The sequence below is a fragment of the Uloborus diversus genome, chromosome 10 (assembly GCF_026930045.1).
Source record: "Uloborus diversus isolate 005 chromosome 10, Udiv.v.3.1, whole genome shotgun sequence".
Classification (NCBI taxonomy): domain Eukaryota; kingdom Metazoa; phylum Arthropoda; class Arachnida; order Araneae; family Uloboridae; genus Uloborus; species Uloborus diversus.
In genome coordinates, this window is record NC_072740.1 from 31979467 (window position 1) to 32000897 (window position 21431).

Here is a 21431-nt window from a genome sequence, read left to right on the forward strand (position 1 = left end):
TGCATGCTTTTGTTTTGTTTTGGTAGCCTCATTTCTGAGAAAAAGGTATTGGAGGGTGATGGTACATAAATATTTCCAAACCAATGTAATAAATCATGTAAGAGGAACATATTAATCAAAGTTATGGGACATTTAAAGGGAATATTTTACTGTTCAAATTAGGGATGCACTGATACCTGGTAGGTATCTGGCCTATCCAGCTCATTTTTCTACTATCCGGTATCCGCAATTTCCGATCTGACCGTTCTCCTCCAGACAAGATATCTGGTTGATTTTTGCAGGATATCCGGCTGGTTATCCGGTACTGTTGGGGTGGTTATCCAGTGTTGATGTAGTGGTTATCCGGTGAATATAAATGGGGTTTAATTAAAAATTTTCAAATTTTGTTAAACCTTTTGGATGATGTAATAACTTTTCATGTTTCCTTCATTAATTTCTGCTTTTAAAGCAAAATCAATATCCATCAATCCTGAGAATTCCAGCAAAGTGGTAGCTACCAGTTTTTTGGCACTCTCAGATTCATTGAGATGACATAGGTCTCCTGCTTGGTTATTCACTATTCCAGACTGATGAGTTCATAACAAGGACAAAACTGCACTTACTGTGCATTATTACTAGTTTTCAGTATATTGCACGCATTTCTGGCTTATATCTGGCTTTCAGGTGATAACTTACTGTTTAACATTACCAATGTTTGCTTTTCACAGAAAAACTATCTTTGTACCAAACACCACGTCTTTGATGGTCATGAATCTGGACAAAATTCTGAACTTTAGTGAATTTGTCTTAGTTATGAGCCCAAATGAGTGATTTGTTTGCCATAGGCCCTAGTTCAGATGCAATGAGGGTCCAAAGTTGCTAGTTTGGCTCCAGAACTGCAATGGTATTTCCTATGGAATAATTTTTTTTTTAAACCACTAGTAAATATTAAATTCAATTCACTCAAACATGTTTTTGTGCAGTGAATATTGATTGCATAAAAAAATTCTAATAAAAAAATTGTCCGCAACTTCATGAGTAGCTGTAAAAAGTTATCACTACGAAAATTACTACTAAATCGCACAAAAGAAGAATCACACAAAAAACAGGTTTAAGTGTAAAGTTCTGTTTTGTTTTGTAATTTTTTGCTTCAAAATATTAAAAATGAATTTTTAAATTTCTGAATGAATTAAATGTGTTTTTCATGAGCTCTTTTCAAGTTTACCCCTCGAAATTTGTTAGTCTATTACTTTATATTTGGAATACAATTTTTCAATGCTGACTGTACTATGTATATTTTTAACTGCCATTTTTAATTGTAGGTTAGAATCGGTGTTTTAAACACTTATTCTAACTATATAGAGCCAAACTGACAACTTTAGAGCCTCATTGCAGCCAAACTGAGGTCTATGCAGTCAAATCGCTTTACTTGGGCTCATATCTAATGGGGATGGACCAAAATATCTGAATTTTGTGCAGATCTGAGATCTTTAAGGATATGGCGTGCCAAGACTTACAACCAATTTCTAGCATTAGGTTAAAATTGACAGTGAATAGAGCAGTTAAGAATAATAACTTCAAAGTATTGCGTCATTTTCTTTTTTTCATTTTTATTTGTTTATCATAGAAGTACAAACTTTCCGGAAATTTTGAGATGGTGGAAAAATCTTTTTTTCCCCCGGAGAAAATTGATTTTTTTACAAATGAAAATGCTGTTTTTTTTTAATAGTCATGTTTTCTTAGAAAGCATGAAATGTTAACTATTTTAAAATGTATGCAGTCTATATTATTAATTTATAAGTTTCTTGACAGAGGTGTACATTCAACATTTGCTGTTAAAAAAATATTGTTTTTGTTTCATAAATCTTAATATCTTTCCTCACTCAAAATACCAAAAAAAAAAAAAAAAAAATATCCAAATTAGTCAAATCATTATTAAACCATTAGTTTGGGACAAGGTGGGATTTTTGTAATTGTTAAACCAATCTGTTGGATAGTAATTTTCAGGATTTTGAAAAACAAGTAAATTGAAATATTTGAATAGAAAATTGTCCCCCTCCTTCCCTTTTAGTATTACGTGTATTTATGCAAATGTAACTACATGTATACATACATATTAAATGGACTACATTAAACTAAATAATTTCCTGTAATGACATTATTGATATGAGTGTGTTCTGTGTATTTAAAGTTAGTCCAGTTTTAGTGAGAAAGTAAGTAATGCTTTATTTACAGAAACATTAAAATCTTACAGCTTCCTGCATTTAACAAAGTGATTTCATGTAGGAAACTGACAGAAAAAATATATGAAGAAGAAAAGCATTAAGGTGTAAAAAATAAAACTTTATGAGTACAACGTTTTACGCATGAAAATTTCCAGTTTTTCTGGGTGAAAATAAACCACTTTTCGGGGGAAAAAACAAAGAAAAGAAGGTTTTCCCCCCAAAATTTCCATGTTTCTACTGACTTTTTCTTTTTCAGCATACTTCTTAATAATTTATTTTAAGATATTAATTTGCATCTTTTAAGAATGTCTACCTGTATTAATTGGAATTTAAGTGAAATTTCAAGTTGATTATTTAAGTATAAGTTTATTAATTTGTTTTAAAAAGTGAAAATGGTTAAAATAACTCTTAAATACTACACTTGTTAATTTGCATACTTAAAGACTGTACCTGGATATTTTTGAATTAAAGTAAAATTTTTAATTCATTTTTTAAGTTTTAATTTATATTTAATTAATTATAACTCAAGTATAATATTTTTTTAAAAAACTTAACATGTTAACATAGCTCTGAAAAATATATTTAAGATGCTAACTTACATTTTTTAAGACTAAGGCATCTGTATCTTTTGGAATTTATGTATAAAGTGTTAATTTATTTCTTTTAAGAATGTATATCTTTATTTGTTGGAGATAAAGTAAAGTTTTAAGATGGTTATTTAAGGTACAAGTTTATTAATTTTTTTTAAAGTGGACTTGTTTAGCATAAATTTTAATGATAGATGTAAATTGTTAATTTTACGAATGTCTGCCTCTATTTTTTGGACTTAAAAAATCAACTTAAAATATTACTTTTAATTATAGATTTCAATTTGTTAATTTCTTTTTATAAAGTGAATGTGCTTAGCTTAAGTCTTAATAATACATTTAAGATGTAAATTTGCATTTTTAAAGAGAATGTAACTTTATTTTGTGGAAGTAAAATAAAATTTGTGCAAGTGAATTAGTTTGTTTAAAAAAAGTAAACGTGTTTGGCAAAATCCTTGATAATATATTTAAAATGCTAATTATCATCATTTAAAACCTGAATTTTTTGGAATTTATATTTAAGGTTAATTTGCTTCTTTTAAGAATTTTCATCTTTATTTCCTGGAATTAAAGTGAAGTTTTAAGATGATTATCAAGGTATAAGTTCAAAATTTTGTTTTTAAAAAAGTCAACTTGTTTAGCATAACTCTAAATGATATATTTGGGTGTTAATTTGGACCTTTTAAGACTTGTGTATCTGTATTGTTCTGGAATTAAAGAAAATTTTTAAGTCAGTGATTTAAAAGTATGAGTTTACTAATTTGTTTTAAAAAAGGAAAAGTGTTTAGCATAACTCTTAATATGTTTCGTAACATTAGATGTTACTTCACATCTTTTTAGAATGCTAACCTGTATTTTTTGGAGCAAAATTAAAAGATTAAGTTGATTGTTTAAGTTATAAGTTTATGAAATTTGTTTTTTAAGAAATGAACTTGTTTAAAATATAGCTTTCAATAATATATTTAATATGTTAATTTGCTTCTTTTAAGAATGTGTGCCTCTATTTTTTGGAAGTAAAGTAACATTTAAAGTGTATTACATAAGTATAAATTTGTTAATTTTTTAGAAAGTGAATGTGCTTAGCATAAATTGCATTAATAAATTAATTGTGTTAATTTGCACCTTTAAAGAATGATAAAAGTGAAGATGGCCCGTTTTAGTATTTTCTTTTTCTACTTGAATGTTAGAAAATTCTTACATGTGTACTGTTCTTAATAAAAAGAATCTCAAAGCAAAATTTTGTTTATATCATTGCAAAACTGGAAACAAGAAAATGTATTACTTAATAACAAGGTTATTTCGTTTCTACTATTCTTTTTCTAAGTCATACAAGTCTAATTACAATTATGACTAATCGTAAAGATAAATGTGAACAATGAAACTATTTAATAATATGTTTTTAAGGAAATGATGTGTGAAACAAGTTCGATTTATTATTTTGATGCAGCATTACATAAAGGTATGTGAACAAGCAATGTATATAACTAAAAGTAACTATAAAGCCGGATATCCGAATCTGGCAAATTAAAGAGACCCAGAATATCCGGGATCCAGTATCCAGCAAAATCACTATCTGGTGCATCCCTAGTTCCAATAAATGGGACTGAATTGAGGCCATGACAAAGCAAAGTAATAAATGTCAAAACATACTAATATGCGATATGTAAACAGGGCTCCACTGTACATTCTTTAATTTTTAGAAACATTTTATCTTACTTAAATTTGGCAAATTTCCTCTGCTGATTTTTGAACTTCTTTTATTAGTTGGCTGTTCCTGCTGCAGCTACTGATGAAGACCTCAGAGCCGTGGCTAATTTTAGGAGTAGAAGTCGTATTCCAGTGAGTTCAATAAACTAGATGAAGTTCAAATTGAAAATATATTGATACATCTGTAATACAGCAAAGTTTGTTTTGCTCGTAATTTTGGGAATTCCAGAGTATTATTTAATTTTTCTAAAATCCTGATTGTCTTATTTCTATTCGTGATGAAATATAACTAGTTGCACCTGAGTCTGTATTCAAAATAAATAAATGCTGCAATTTTCTGGTCATGAACTAAAGAGCTTGGAAGGAGAACTAAAAAATAAAAATAATTCTATTAATGCAGGAAATACACCACCAGCTCAGTCATTTCCAGTCGAGGACTGTAGTTTCGTGCTTATTAGCACTCATCAGCCCAGCATAGGGAAGTGACTGAGCTGGTGGTGTATTTCATGTATTTCTGCTTTAGCCCTCTGGCTAATGGGCGGTAATTTACTGAATATAATTCTATTAATGATTTGACATCAGTCATGCAATTGTTTAATGATTCGGTGCCATTTTGGTATGGAAAACCATTTTCTTCTTGTGTTTTTGAAGTATATTGATGAAAATTAATTGAAATCTAAGGCATTCTGCTCGGACATGGTTATATAAATGCAACTGATAATGCTTATTCATACTTTCCTTTTCCCAAGATTTTTCCAATAGAAAGTTAAAAAAAAAGTTTTTTTTTATCTTCCATAGTATGAAAAAAAAAAAAAAACGTTTTGATTCAACTATACTTGCAACATGTGTTTTTTCCTTTCTTTTTCTATTTGACAGTCCTTTTATGTTCTGTTTTTCTCTATTGCCAGTTTAACCCTTTTCCGCAGAAAAATTTATCTTAACATCACTTTGCATTATTGTTGCAGTTGTACCTCTTAGGTTCCTGATTTATGCTGTGTTGCTAAGTGATACTAGTTTATGGTTTTTAGATGATAATATTTTATAAATGTGGTTTGACATTTTTTTTTCTTTTCTTAGTTGGTAAATTATCTTATATTATTTTGATACGATTTTGAAAAAGATTTCAAAAGTGAAAAAAAGTTTTCTAAAAGATTCAAAATTTTAGTTTGCTTTTATCTTACAACACAGACAAGACAATTTCAATCTGTTAAAAACCAAACATACAAAATGTGTTACAGGGGTTACTACAGTCTTAGGGTTTTTTTTTTTTTAATTTGAAAAAAAAAATCTTTGTGTATTAAAATAGTTGAGACTATTATTTTTCACCTTTTTTGTGTTTGATAGCCACTACAGGTTATTAGTGTCATATTTTCCATCTTCCCCCCCTTTCATTTTAATCTAGTAATTGCTATGCACATTCAAAGTGTTGTGCCTTTTGCAGCATATCTGCTTCAATGAATTAAATTTCAGCACATTTTTTTTTTTTTTTTTGTGCTCTTGCCTATCGTGTTGAAAAAGTCATCAGCATACATATTTTTATCTACTAATGAATGGAAAGAATTGAAATACCTCCATGTAAAACAAATGTATGGCTAACACGTCAATGAATAATCATTGTTTGAAAATAACTAGTGACATTGAGACTTAGGTGCAAAATAACTTCATCATTATCAATTTTTGATACTCATGAATATTTTATCAATTTTTTTACATGCTAAGTGAATTTTACTGCTACTTGTATAAATAAGGGTCTGTCTCTTTAAAAGCTTTGCAAAATGGTGATGCTTTAAAATTCTATTGAAAAATCAAATAGTCAAGTCCTTATTGGCAAATAATTTGTATGGATGAGGAGCATAAAAAGGTGAATGATCTTTACAGTGTCATACTACTGGAGAACTTTTTTTTTAATCTGCAAATTAAATACTTACAGTAAAATAAACCACTGATTAAAGAAGAGGGGGAAAAGTAAAAAGAGATTGCAATCATTGTGTACAGATACAGTCGATTCACGATAACTCGGAATTCCAATAACTCAAATATTACGTAATCAAATATATAATACTCGAATATTATTATACCTCGAAGTTTTTATCAAGTCCCGACTCCTTTGTCTTTAGTTCCTTGCTAATTATTTTCAATAACTTGAAGTTAACTTCCTTTAACTCGAAATTTTTACCAAGATGACTGGAAATTTATTTCGAAAGAACGAGAAAAAAAAGAAAAAACGACTACATGAGAGAAAAATTATTTCACCTTCACCTGTAATTCCTGCACAATAGACCTTTAAAGCAAAAAGAGCACCTGTTGAGCCAATATGCAATAAAGGAGTTACATGTGTGGAAATGAGTTAGCTTGTTTTCATTAGATGTACTGTATTGTTTACACTTTGACATGTTCCTGTACTACGAATTTGTTTTTAAGCTGTCAAGTCAACTGATTGTACCTTTATTCAAAGGCTGACCTAAGTTAAGATGCATTCCCTTTCATTCTTTAGTTCGATCATTTGCTAATAAGTTCCTGAGAGACAGAGTGAGTTTTCTTTACTATTAAAGATGTCTAAGCAAGTATTCTGTCAGTGATATTAAAAGAAAAGAGAAACTTCTGAAGTGGTAGAATCCATGAATCCGAATTTGAAATCAATAAAGATGTGCACCTTTCCTGAAGTAAAAATCAGATCTATTCAAGTGGTTCCAACAGTAACAAAATCAAAGCCATGCTTTTGATTTTTTTCTCTCAATATTTTTGACTAAACTGTGCCTATTGTGCTTAAAAACTTTTAACTTCCGTAATTTCGTCTGTTGTATGTACAAATTTATTAAAATATTCGATGGTTTTTAATATTAAAATGTCTAAAACCGAAACTAGCGGTAAGTCTAACTTCCGATAAGTCGAAGTTTTGTGTTGGTCCCTTTAGATTTGAGTTATCGCGAATTGAATGTAGTTAAACAAAGATTGAAAAAAATTGCCCACATAAATGTTTAAAAATTTTGCTACAATTTACCGAACTAACATTATAATGGTTCTATAAATAAGCGGGATGTGATTATAGACAATTTGCAAATAATTCTAATGAAATGATTTTTCTTAACTTGTTTTTATATTTTTTATTTTTTGAGGTTCTCTCTTGGATTCATCCAGAAAGTCAAGCTACTATTACCAGATGTTCCCAACCTCTAGTCGGTGTAAGCAGTAAGCGTAGTAAGGATGATGAAAGATATATTCAGATGATAATGGATGCCAATGCTCAATCTCACAAAATATTTATTATGGATGCTCGTCCAAGTGTAAATGCAGTAGCCAATAAGGTAATTGGAATGCTATTTGATAACATATAAGGTATAATATCAAATTCCTGTATCTTTTCTAGTTAAAGACAGCACTATTGAAACTTTAAAAATATTTTTCTATTATATCCCCCAAAGTTTTGGGCAACAAGTTTTGTGCAGCCAAAGCAAATCTTGTCCTTCTGATACGTGATAAATCCCAGAAAATAAATAATCTCATTGCAAGGAAGAGGGAAAATTCCAAACTCCATCTGTATTTATCCCATTTATGATTTATGTCTCTGCTGTGTAATGTTGCATATCCCAGTCGCATAGTGGCTTCGCTGTGAAGGCACCAAAAAAAAAAAAGCCCTCAATAAACACGTTTTTCTCTCATCTATTTGAATTATTGCCATATTTTTATTCTCCATGATTGAAATAACGATGTACAATGTATAACTTGGTTGAGCTTGGCCGGCTAAGTGGCTTTTAGAACTTGTACAGCCACTTACTCTTTGATGTGAGTTTGCAATAAAAGATGCTAGTATAACTCTACTAAACATTTATTACAATGCATGAAAAAAGAACATTTGCATCATGAATTCAAAATTAATAATACTTAGAATTGAATGAGATATTTTAGAAAGAATAGGATATGTCGCAGCAACGCTGTTTGTCTCATCGCTACCACGGAATCTCTCGTTCCATCGAGTAAAACAGTTTTTAAACGTTGCCACTCACGCGAGCACTGAAAAATAATACTTAAATCAAAGTCTTAGGCTCAGCTGCAGCTGCAGATGATAAACTCCCAAACTAAAACTGTCCAAAACTAATTCTAAGTTGGTAGGGGAGCAATCTTAGTTATTGGTCTTTTAAATGTCCCTGATGTAGTTTTCACCTGAACAACTCTTACAGCTCCATTATTTCCAGTAAAAGTTCCCATAACTCTTCCTAAACTCCGTTTCATTTGATGTTTGAGATCTTCTTTTAACAAAACCAGTTGTCCAGTTTTTATATTTGGGTTAGATGACTTCCATTTACTTCTCTGCTGTAACTGTGTGAGATACTCAGCACTCCATCACCTCCAGAATCCTTCGCGAAGAGCTTGATTCAGTTTAAATCTTGAAGTGTATGATAGCGAATTTTCTGTGTGATTCGACTTAGGCATTGATAGAAGCGGTGATCCAATCAGAAAGTGACCTGGTGTTAAGGATCAAGGTTGTTTGTATCACGACTAAGAGGAGTTAGTGGTCTTGAATTCATACAGGCTTTAGTCTGAATAATTAAAGTTGATAATTCTTCATTATTAAGCACTGTTGGTATACATAGTTTGGAAAGTTGTTGCTTCATTGATTTGATATTAGACTCCTAAATACATCCAAAATGAGGTGTACTAGGTGGGATGAAATGCCAGTTAATAAACATTTCTGAAGCAAAGTCCTGAACAGATACTGATTTAAGAATTTCCATTTGATGGTATAAGTAATTTCTTGCACCTTTAAAGTTAGAACCGTTATCAGTAAATATGTCTGCAGGTTTCCCTCTTCTCAATATAAATTCTCTAGGCACGCTAAGAATGAATCTACTTAGTTTGAACACAACTTCAAGATGAACTGCTTTTGTCGTGAAGCAAATGAATAAAGCATTGTATGACTTCGTGGTAACCCTTGTTCTCTTGAGATTTGGCTTTGTTATTATCAGTCCTGCAAAATCTATACCCATTTTGAGAAATGGTCTAGAAGGCAGAACGCGATCTTTAGGTAAATTTTTCCCATTTTTGGCACATGATTTTCTTCTTCGTCTTGAAGCATGTCGGACAATGCTGAATATTTCTTGTGACTTTATCTCTTCCTGATACCAGCCAAAACCCCTGCCTGATGAGTGAGAGTACAACTTGTGTTCCTGCATGAACAGAGAGTCTGTGATAATAATCAATAATTAAATCTGAAAGGTGATGATTTTTAGGAAGTAACATTGGATGTTTTTGATCATTTGACAGATTAGAGTGTTTGTCTGCTGCCAACTCTTAAAATACTGTTTTAATCAAGAAAAGGAACTCATGATATTAATGAACTTTTGCTGGCAAACCCCCTTTTGTTTGAATACCATGAATTTCCGATTTGAATTCTGAACTAACTTCACAATGCAAGTTGTGGCATTATGTAATTCTTATGTCAGAAGTGAACTAACTTTCCAATAATTTTTGTAACATTTTGCATTACAAATAAATCGTATGTAATAAGCAACTACTCTAGTAAGCTTACTCAGCAAAGAATAGTTATGAATGAAGTTTAACTCGCCTTCTACTTGATTAGAATAACTTGCCGTTTTCTCTGAAACTTCTGAGATTTTTTCGTTTTCGAACGCTGAATGATTTTATGGAGGGATAACTATTGGTGAATCTAAGAGCCAAGAAGGACCATTCCACCATAGTGAATGATTAAGAAGTTTTGAAGGCATGAGTCCTCTTGAGGCACAATCACAAGGGTTCTCCTCGCTTACAACATGATGCCAAGCATTGACTTTAGTATTAGAATGAATTTGAGATGTCCTGTTAGAAATGAAGGATTTCCATTTATTAAGTTCAGAATTTATCCAATCAAGCACTATTTGGGAATCCGTCCAAAAGAATGACTCATCTACTTGAATAACAAGATTTTCAACTACTTTCCTGTAGAGTTAGCCCAACATTACAGCTGCACACAGCTCTAAACGTGGAAGCGTTATTGTTTTTAATAGTGCAACTGTGATTTTCACGGTGATTAAACTAACCTTGACTTTCTCCTCTTCAAATTCTGATTTCATGTAAAGGACCGCAGAAAAAGCCTTTAGAGAAACATTGCAAAAGCTGTGAATTTGGATGCATTTTACTGCAGAATTATGTATGAAGAAATGTTGTGGCATTTGAATATTTTCAAGTATTGGAAGCTGTGAGGCAGAACTTGCCCATTCTTTAAGGATACTGTCTGGGAGTGGCTCATTCCATTTTGACTTGCATAACCATAATTTCTGCAGCATAATTTTGGCTAGAACTGTAGATGGTGAAATAAAGCCGAGGGGATTGTAAAACAGTAATTGCCGTTTTGTGGTGACTTCTTGAGCTGGATTTAAACGGATCGCAAATGTGTCTTGAGTTGGATCTCACTGAATGCCTAGGAATTTCACTGACTGATCTTCAGCCATGTTTATAGACTGTTCTTTCCTTTTAGTTCAGAAGATAATTTTAAAGAAATCTATGTTCATTAGATATCCATTCTCGAAGAGTGAATCCATCTTTCTTCATTAGATTAATTAAATCATTCATGAGATTTTCCACCTCTTTAATTGCATTGGCTCCTGTTAATAGATCATCTGCGTAAAAGTCCTTGTTGATAGATAACTTTTAAGGATTTAGGAAAATTCATTTCTTCATCTTCAGCAAGTTTTTTAATAGTTCTGATGGCTAAATACGGTGCGTAAGCAGTTCCATAAGTCACGGTCTTCAGTCTATAATCTTCAATCTTTTTGATCAGGATTTTCTCACCATATAATTCTCTGAAAATCAGAATCTGAATGTGAGACAAGAATTTGTCAAAACATTTTTTCAATATCAGCCGAAAGAGCTATGGAGTGTATTCTGAAATTCAATAGAATATAAAATAGATCAGTTTGGAGTTTGTGTCCTGTATACAAAACATCATTTAGTGAGATGTTTGTCGATGATTTACCTGATGCGTCGAACACAACTCTCAATTTAGTGGTACTGCTTTGTTCTCTAATTACTCCGTGGTGTAGCATATTAAAAGACTTGCAAATCTTCTACTCTGATCTCCTCTGTTGGCACTAATTCCATGTGGTTTAAGGATAAATATTCCCTCATAAAATTCTTGTATTGATCATACTTGCTAGGATTTTAGATTAGTTTCCTTTCCAACAACAGAAATGATCTAACTGCTTGATCTCTCAAATTTCCAAGACTTGGTTCATCCTTGAATGGCAGTTTGACTTCATGTCTTCCAGTATCATCTCTAGTTGTAATTTCTGAGTAAAACTTTTCACAATTTGCATCTTGAATAATTAACTTTTCTTTCTGAGGAATAGATTCCAGTTCCCAGAATATCTGAAGAACTTCATAAACTTCTACACTAGCATGGTGACTCAATTTAGTGTTTTCTGTTCCTTCATATGACTTGGAGGATACCCTTCCTGAGAGAATTCAACCTAGCTTTGATTGAATAGCAGTAGGTGTATCTTTTCCACCACTTATCTTTGTACCTTGAATTATGTCAAAAAATACATCTGCACCTAATATTATGTCTATGAAGATATAGAAATCATTATCTGCTTACTGCAAACTTTTAATGCGTGACCATTTATGACTAGAAATAAGGAAATTTGGTAATTTTGTAGTAAGTTCTTTAACTACTAGCACTTTAGTAGAAAAGGTTTCTGAATTAAAGCGTGGAGTGAAGTTTAAATTTGCTAAATACTTGGACTTTTCAGCAACTTGATTACCAGTTCCTATGACTAAGTGATTAGTTGAAAATGTTTTTAGATTAAGTCTGTTACAGCATTCCTCATTCATCAATGAGATTTGAGATCCACAATCAAGTAAAGTTCTACACAATTGCCAATATCTTTGAGAATCCTTGATTTTGACTAATGCTGCAGACAGCAGAATATTGCACGAATTATTCAGACCAGTTAAAGCTAGACTGCTGAACTGAGAATTATTAATTTGAACAGAATCACTTGACTTGCATGCAAAATTATTGACTGAAAGGTTTGATTTGTATGAAGATTCATTTAAGATTGTGTGGTGTTTTTAGAACAATCTTTGCAGTGAAAAGTAACTTTATACTTCAAGGTATCAGGAATAGCTCTCAAGTGGTTAAAGGAAAGTTTATTCTTCTTCGCTAGATTCCACCGTTCTTGAGTGCTTAAATTTTCGAATTTAGAACATCTGAACAGTGCATGATCTGAATTACGCAGTACACAATTTCTATGATTTACATTTGTTATGGAATTATAGCTAACTGACTTCTTGGATTTCAAAAGTTCCTCTTTGGGATAGTTTTCTTTTCTTTTTTATGATCCTGGCATGCTTTTCTAAAAATTCAATATATTTCTTATATGATGGAATTTCTTTATCTTCTAATGTGAGCTCCCACTGATTTTAGATATTATCATCTAAGCATTTTTCAAGAAATTGAATAATGATTAATTCTGAAAGTTTGTCTAGCTCAAATCCCAATGTGTTTAGATTACAAATTGCTTCATTGCAGGGATCTAAACTATTCGGAAGGGATTTAGAAGACATCAATTTGGTTTACCTCTGAATATTTTCAAACATAACGCATATGAGGTAGTGAGAAGCAAAGGGATGTAAGTGGACATTTTCAAGTTTTGAGTAAAACATGTTTAAAGATTAGCACCTAGGTAGGCTTTTATTGAAAAATTTTTCTAAATCATGCTGTATAGCAGCACCTCTCTGGGCTACTGGTACTATCGCTCGCACTATGACAGAGAGGAGGTTCACCTATCATTTGTACTGGTTATCTCCAAGTTTTTAATTTTGGCACTTACATCCCTTTACTTCTCACTGCCTCATATGATAACTCTCTTTTGTTGTCATAACGACTGCTTAACGTTTCCCAAGCTTGAGAATAATTATTTTCTGTGATAGGAAAGCCCTTTATTAGTCAAGCAGCTTCTTTTGTAACTGATGGCATGCAAGTATTGCAACTTTTGTAATTGACTTTGATTCAGCTTACTATTCAGTTGCAGCTTGAATGTGCTCAAATTTTCCACTGTAAGGTCTTCATCTTTTAACTGCTCAAAAATTTTATTCAGTAGCTTAGTTGTTACCGCAGGAATAGTAGTTCATTTCTTTTTTGCTTTTTCATATGCAGATGCAGCTTTAGAAGTCATGGTTTATCACAAAATGAAAGATAAATAAAGTAGAATGTCTCTATACCATGCAATAAAGTCAAATAGAATAGAATGTGTATCTTCGGTTGTAAACCAAGGTGAAACCTTTACCTCAAATTAAAGCAAAAATATCCACATTCAAGAATGATTTTTCTGATAAGCACTTCACTCGGAATGGAATATAAACCATTTCAATGAATAAAAGTCTCAGTTTGTTATTTATTAGCTCAAATGAATCAAAAGTCACTGCTCGACATTGAAAATGCAACACCAAGAAGGAGTGTTCAGAAATTTATGCAAATTTCAGAGTAGACATACATCACTGAGTTATGTAAATGATGTGAAATGTGTAGCTCTCCGACGCATGTGAAGTAAGATATAAGGGAAGGAACTTACAGAATGGGCAATATTCGTGTCGTTATTTCTGACTGGAGAATTATAGAAGAAATTTTGTTTTTGTCTTGGAGGATACGTGTAACATGAGAGAATGCCAAGCCGCCAACAACAAAGGCACTTCCACAGATAGACGATTTTACAAGGGATATGGTGATTGGACTGGGAAGGGGAGGTGGGTCTGTACGTCAAATCCCAGCTGATACCCACATGGATGCCAGCACAGTGCATCGGCTGTGCCGAAAATGGTTGGGACAATGAAATGTGGCAAGATTGAGGGGTGCATGGGGCCACCAGAGGGACGTCAGAACGTGTGGATCAACGCATCCACCGACAAGCTGTAGCAGACCCACAAATCACTTGTTCCTTGATTCTGCAGCAGGTGCAAGATACCCTGAATGTTCCCGTGTCAACCAGAACCATTTCCCGTCGTTTGGTCGCACGTGGTCTGCAATCACGGCGTCCGCTGAGAAGACTGCCATTGACTCCACAACATAGACAGCAACGCTTAGCATGATGCTGGACTAGAGCGACGTGTATGATAGAATGGCGAAATGTCATGTTCTCAGATGAATCCTGCTTCTGTATATTCAGTGATAGTCGCCACATACGTGCGTATTGTCGACATTGAGACAGATCTAATCCAGTAGTAGGTGTGGAACGTCCCACCGCATGACAACGTGGCATAATGGTTTGGGGTGCAATTGCATGCGATTCCATATCATCTCTAGTTCGTATTCAGGGCACTATGACAGCCCAACGATACTTGGATAATGTGCTGTGGCCGGTGGCAATCCCTTACCTTCAAGGCCTACCTAATGCAATTTTTCAGCAGGATAACGCCCGACCACACAGTGCTTGCAACATGCTCTCCAAGGCACACAGATGCTTCCCTGGCCACCATACTCTCCTGACCTGTCACTAATCGAACATGTGTGGGATATGATTGGATGCCATTTGCAGACTCTGTCCCTGCCTCGTTCAGAAGACGAACTGTGGCAAATGGTTGAAAGGGAATGGAGAGCCATCTCTCCGGACACCATCCGCACCCTTATTGACTTTATGCCTAGACGTGTTTCATTGTGTATTGCTGTCTGCACTGGTCGTACATCCTACTGAGCCGATGCCATTCTCATGCAATGTCCTACGTTTGCATTTTTCATCACAAGAAATTTCAAGATATTGTACCTTATGAATAAGATCTGATGAATCATAAACGAAACATCTCACTGGCGGCTCCAAAAATGCTTGAGCTTGGCGGGCTATGTGGCTTAAAGAACTTGTAGAGCCACTTACTCTTGTTGGTTGGTGAGAAAAATTTTACAATCCTTTCAACTAGGTTAATACCAACCCGATTAGAGGTTGTGGTGTGTCAACATTTGGAGATGAGACAAAAAAGCAAAGTTTAAGGCAATGATAATTTATTAAAATTTAAATAATTTAACAACGGTAAATATCACAATTTATCATCTGCAGGCTGCTCATTTAGTAAATACAAAAAATATATCACCGGATTGAGTCCTCAAAACACCAGATCTGCACGGTAGGTTCTCGGTTCAAAGTCGTTGAATCCCATCTATTCATCATGTAGACCAAACATCATTTGCAGGTATCCATTGGGTTTCGGACATCAGACCAGCTTGTGACGAGCACCAGCAGAAGACATCCCTGGGTTTCAATAGCTAACAGAGCCATAAAATTTTAAAATGATTCGAAAATCCTAGTATACATCACCTAGTATACATTAAAAATACTAGGACTTTCAATTCTATTACGAGTAAAAATGCGCCCTGCGCATTTGCCTCATGAGGCAAACGCCTTTACAGGCAAAAACAAAAACTTCCTAGCCACTGGGAGGAGGTGACAAGAACTGTGTGGTCGGTGAGAGAGAGATTGAACAATCTTACCCAGGTATATTTATTTGGTGGTCAATCAGCACACCACTTCGATGATGTCATAAAACTATACTTCAACTTCAACCTATTTTGCATGTGAGTTCTTGTATTTTTCCTAAATTGAAAGCACCTCTCTTAATTTGAAAAACTAACTAGGACTGGGCGACATCAGAATTTCAATACTGCAATATATCGCTCTCCAAATATCGATATTTTTGATATATCGATACATTCTTGGGGGGGGGGGTTGCAAAGGATCGAAAAGCAACAGAAAAACATTTTCAAATATAATATTATTTCTCTAATTCAAAACTTTCCTGGAGGGGGGGGGGAGAGAGGGCGTGCTCAATGGTACAGCTCAATGCATGACAAAGTGCTTACCAACGAAAAAGTTTTAAATATTCAATTCAATATTTTGTTTAAATCTTTCAATTTGAGCTGTCTCAATAATTTGAATGTACTTTGAACTATATTTCGTATTGATGTCTTAAATAGTTTGTTTTTAGTCATTTAATAGCTTTTGCTTTAAGACTTTTTACTTTTTAGATGAGTAAGATTAAGTAAAATACTAATAATAAATCTTTACAAAAATGCAGCTATAAATGCACTGCAATTTGATATGTAACTTAAATATTTTCGGGGGAAAAAATTTATTTATTTATTTTTTGAAAAAATCTGAATGTTATCAAAATTAATGCAGTAAACTTCTTTTTTTTGGCATTTTTAAATAAATTATAAGACATTTTTTATTTCAATAAAATTTTTCATAATTTTTAAAATCCACAAATTATGTATATTATTCATTTATGTTACATTAGTAAATTTTTAAAAAATGCTTAAAAATTGTACTTACTTTTTATCTTCATCTGATGGTCTTAGAGAATCTTGCTTAACCATCCAATAAATGTCATCAATCGACAAGCTCAGCTTTTTCAATCATGGTACTTGTTACTCTTCCAAAAATGCGTTGAACTTTCACAAAGAACCCATTCCCGTGCATGGTAGAACTTAATTCCATCTTCATTAATGCATACATCTTTCACAAAAAACACTATGTCAGCGCATTAACGGTAATGTCTGGCGAGAAGTTTAAAAGTTTCAGATTTGGTATCAGGGTTGCCGGTGATAACGCTTTGAAATTGTATTATCATTTCAAGTGGTGAGTCGTGTTATGAATGGAATAAAAAATTTCCCTCTTATTATCAAAGATAAAGCTATTATCATTTAGCTATGAGTTGCGGTCCCTTTAGCGAGATACGGCAGCTCGGATGAAAATGATTGAGCTGGCGGTGTATTTTATAATCTCATTAGGTTTTTTTGTTTTTCATTTCTTTTTTAATACAAACATTTCTGTTCAGTATATTTTGCAAACCTTTTATTCAGCTTAATATCAATGGTTTACGTTTAATTAGAATTATGAACTGTGTTGATACCTCTGTCGGTTAATTTTTAATTGTTGCATTAAGATGCTTTTTTTGTTAGCATAAAATATTATTTTATTTTATTTTTATTCTCGGTCCACAGCCGATAATTTAAAGAAAATAATTTAAAGTTAAGTGTACCTACTTTAAGCCCAGTCTGGTAAAAGTAGAACCTGTCAACTAGTTGGTGCTAACACTTCAATCGACGATTCCCCCACGGCATAATTAATGGCGACTGTTTACTGAAACCATCGGAGATTGCATGTCTCGATGTGTCGATTCAGAAAAGTTGAGTTGTCACCTGATCGACTCGAATTAATTCCACTCGTTGACCGCACGTGCTATGGAGAGGAGTACGAATATTCGCGGCAGTGGAATATGCAAATGAGTGATGGTCGAAGTAGAAGTTAGTGTGGTGACGTCATTGAGGCATGGAATCTCATTGGTTGATAAAACATATATATTGTGGCGAGTGGCAGCAAGCGATCACTCTCGTCTCTCTTCTCTCAACGATCCCCAGTTGTTGTGTTTGATCGTGAAGCCTAGTCCGGCTCACGTGTGGGGGGGGGGGGGGGGTTCCCCGCGATACTAGCGGGGGTTTTTTGTGGTATGTGATATTTAATCTTCCAAGTCCTGGAATTAGTGAGTCCAGGTGAAGAAACAGTTGTGTTGTGTCCGGCCAATTAAAATGCCGGGGAAGTGTGTTCCGACGTGTCTACCTGAGATGTTCACCGATCTACGAATTGTGTAATGGTGCTTTTCATTACGGACATTCCTGAAGTGTGATCCGGCGGACCTTTTGGGAGCCTTAAAGTTGATCCTTCGGAGTGGCAAGCGATTGCATCGACATTTTGGTGACATTTTTCTTTATTTACTGGAACCACTTATGTTATGATATTTTGGGGGTGTATTTTATGGGGATGTTATTCTAGTCATATTTAATAAATGTATTTTTCTGAAACATGTTTTTTGCTTGTCTCCAACTTGACATTACACGGCCAGTTAATGTTGGCTTAGTTTAAATATCTTAACTTCTGGATTTTAAACTTAACTTTAATTTATGCCAACAGAGTGGTAGCAGAGCTCGGTCGAATGTCATTTTGGTTGGAGACAAATTTGCAAAAGTTTTCAAAATAATGGAAAGGGACTATCGAAACATTAAGAAACTTAACTCCTGCAATTGGGCAACATGGTCGAAAAATATGAAAATGGTACTGATAGAAAGAGATTTATGGGAATTAACCCAAACAAAATTAGAAGAAGGTATTTCGGCAGAAATAAAGAAACGGAGGGGCCAAGCAGTGGCGATTATTTACCTCAACATAGAGGATGAGTTAAAACAACTGATAGATGATTTAGACGATCCATATGCTGTATGGACGTCATTGAAATTGAATTTTGAACCTCCGTCTTTAGCCCGTGTTGCCGGATTGTGGGAGGAGTTTTTTTCTAGCAGAATTAATGAAAAAGAAACTATAGGAATGTTCGCGGCTCGATTGAAGTGTTTGCTCCGACAGTTGGAGGAGAATGGCTATAAAATGGATGAGAAATTAAAGGGATTTCAACTAATACGTAGTTTAGATCAAAATTTTAGGGGAATAGTACAAAATATTTATAGATGGGATGAAAGTAAATTTAACTTTTCAAATGTTTTGAATGAACTTTTGGCAGAAGAGGGAAGATTAAAATTTTTAGGAAATGAAAATTTTGGAAATAGTAGTTCAGGTGTTAATGCTTTTTCAGTTCAGAATAAACACCAGACTGGGCGGAAAGTTGAAAATGTAAATAAATTTGAAACGAGAGTTTGCTTCACATGTGGCAAAAAGGGGCATAATTCGGCTCGGTGTTGGAGCAGAAAACCAACTAATCGAAATAAAAGTAATCGTAATATTGTCAAACAAGGTAATACCCCTAAGGCTGGAATGTTTTGCACCATCAGTAAAATATCAGGAGTGCAGGCCAACAACACAAATTTGAAGGAGGAAATACCAGTATTTTTACTGGATACAGGTGCCACGGCACATTTCTGTAAAGATAGGGACCTATTTTGTGAATTGAGGCCTGTTAAAAATACAAAAATGGAAGTAGCTGTGGGCAATGTAAATAGTCAAGTCGAGGGGGTAGGGAAAATTGTTTTCGAAATCAAAACAGATGGTAAGCTAGTAACCATCACATTGAATGAGGTCTATTATGCTCCAACACTTAGACGAAATTTGCTTTCCGGATCCAGAATAGACAGTCTTGGTTTTTCATTAAGGTGGTACCCTGGTAAAATATGTATTTTTAATAATAATGGTATCAAACTCTTTTCTGCATTTTTAATTGATAAATTGTACTTTGTAAAACCCACCTCATTTTTAAGTAATCAAAGTAGTGACTCAACACCAAATGTAAATGTAACCGAGGTCAAAGGATTAGACCTGGAGTTGTGGCATGAACAGTTTTGCCATATTAATTATGACAGTATCTTGGAAACTGAAAAGAAGAACTGTGTCAACGGACTTAATATAAAAGGTAGAAACTGGCCAGATTGTGAACCTTGTATTATTGCAAAGAAAAGAAGGTGTTCATTTAAGCCCACTCCAGGGATAAGGTCTAAAAGACAACTTGAGCTTCTTTTCATGGATCTAGCAGGGCCATTTCCGGTGGAGTCACTAGGGGGGAAAAGATATATTTTTTCCATAATTGATGATTTCTCAAGGAAGTCCACTATTTACTTTCTAAAGTCAAAAGATGAAGCTTTTGGATATTTCCTTAGATACCAGAGGCATGTAGAGAGAGCCCTCAACAAGAAAATTTTGGCCATAAGGTCTGATAATGGGGGGGAATTTACAAATTCTAATTTTGAGACCCACATAATTAAAGAAGGCATCAGCATAGAAAGAACCAACCCTTATACTCCCGAACAGAACGGGGTAGTAGAAAGATACAATTTGACCTTAATGAATGGGGTTAGGGCAATGCTGAAAGACTCTGGACTAAGGGAAGAATTTTGGGCGGAAGCCGCCTTATGCTTCGATTATGTCAGGAATAGAACAGTCCTAAAAGAAAGGGGGAAAACCACATTTGAGCTGTTCTGGGGAAACAAGCCCTCAGTAAGGCATTTTCGGAGGTTTGGATGTATTGCCTACAGAGGCATGCCAAAACAAAATCTAAAGAAATTTGACTCAAGGAGTAAGAAGGGCATAATGGTGGGCTACGCAACCCAAGCAAAAGGGTACAGAATATGGGACCCAGATCTAAAGAAAATTTTTGAAACTATCAATGTGGACTTCAGGGAAAATTTAATTTGGGGGAAATCAAACTTGAATGAGAATGTAGACAATGATGATGATTATTCTTTTATTAAACCTATGAGTGAAGTTCTCTTAGATAAAGAGATAGATGAACTAAAGGCTCCCACCCCTTGTGAGGAAATTGAATGGGTGAGGGATGCAGTAAAAAGAAAGACAGGGGACCGTACTGATATCTACTACTATGAAAAGGGAAATAAAACCAGGTTAAGGTCACCCAATGATGTAGAAAAATATTGTAAGAAGAATAACATTGTTTACAATCCTGAACTATTTGATTTCAAAAGTAAAAATGTACCTTATAATCCTTTGTTTGATATTTTTAATTCCCCTAAGGAACAAATGGAACCCGAGCCAGAGGCAAATTTGTCAGAAGTGCTAATTCCCCAAAACTCAATCAATGCTTGAAAACCCCAGAAGTAAAACATTGGCAAGAAGCCATGTCAGAAGAAATGAAAGTGATTCAAGAAAGGGGGGTGTGGCAGTTAGTTCCCCAGCCAGTTGGTAAACCAGTACTTGGTAATAAGTGGGTCTATGACTTGAAGAGGAATGCTAAAGGGGAAATTGCCAGGTTTAAAAGCAGATTGGTTGCGATGGGAAACAGGCAGGTGGCAGGAGAATCGTATTCTCAGGTTTTCTCCCCAGTTATCAATTTCTCTCTGATCAGAATGTTTTTCTCAATTCTGGTGATATTCCTGGGTTGGAGCCATTTTCAATTAGACGTAAAAAACGCATATCTTTATGCTGATTTGCATGAA

General features: G+C 33.9%; 1 protein-coding gene across 1 annotated transcript in view; it reads left to right on the top strand.

Moving 5' to 3' along the window:
* LOC129231834 (myotubularin-related protein 2-like) overlaps nt 1–21431 on the top strand; it is an 88380-nt gene that overhangs the window by 25179 nt on the left and 41770 nt on the right. Inside the window, exons 7-8 of the mRNA XM_054866214.1 lie at nt 4556–4630; nt 7615–7803. Coding sequence (XP_054722189.1) covers nt 4556–4630; nt 7615–7803 — 264 coding nt within the window. The remainder of the gene's footprint in view (nt 1–4555; nt 4631–7614; nt 7804–21431) is intronic.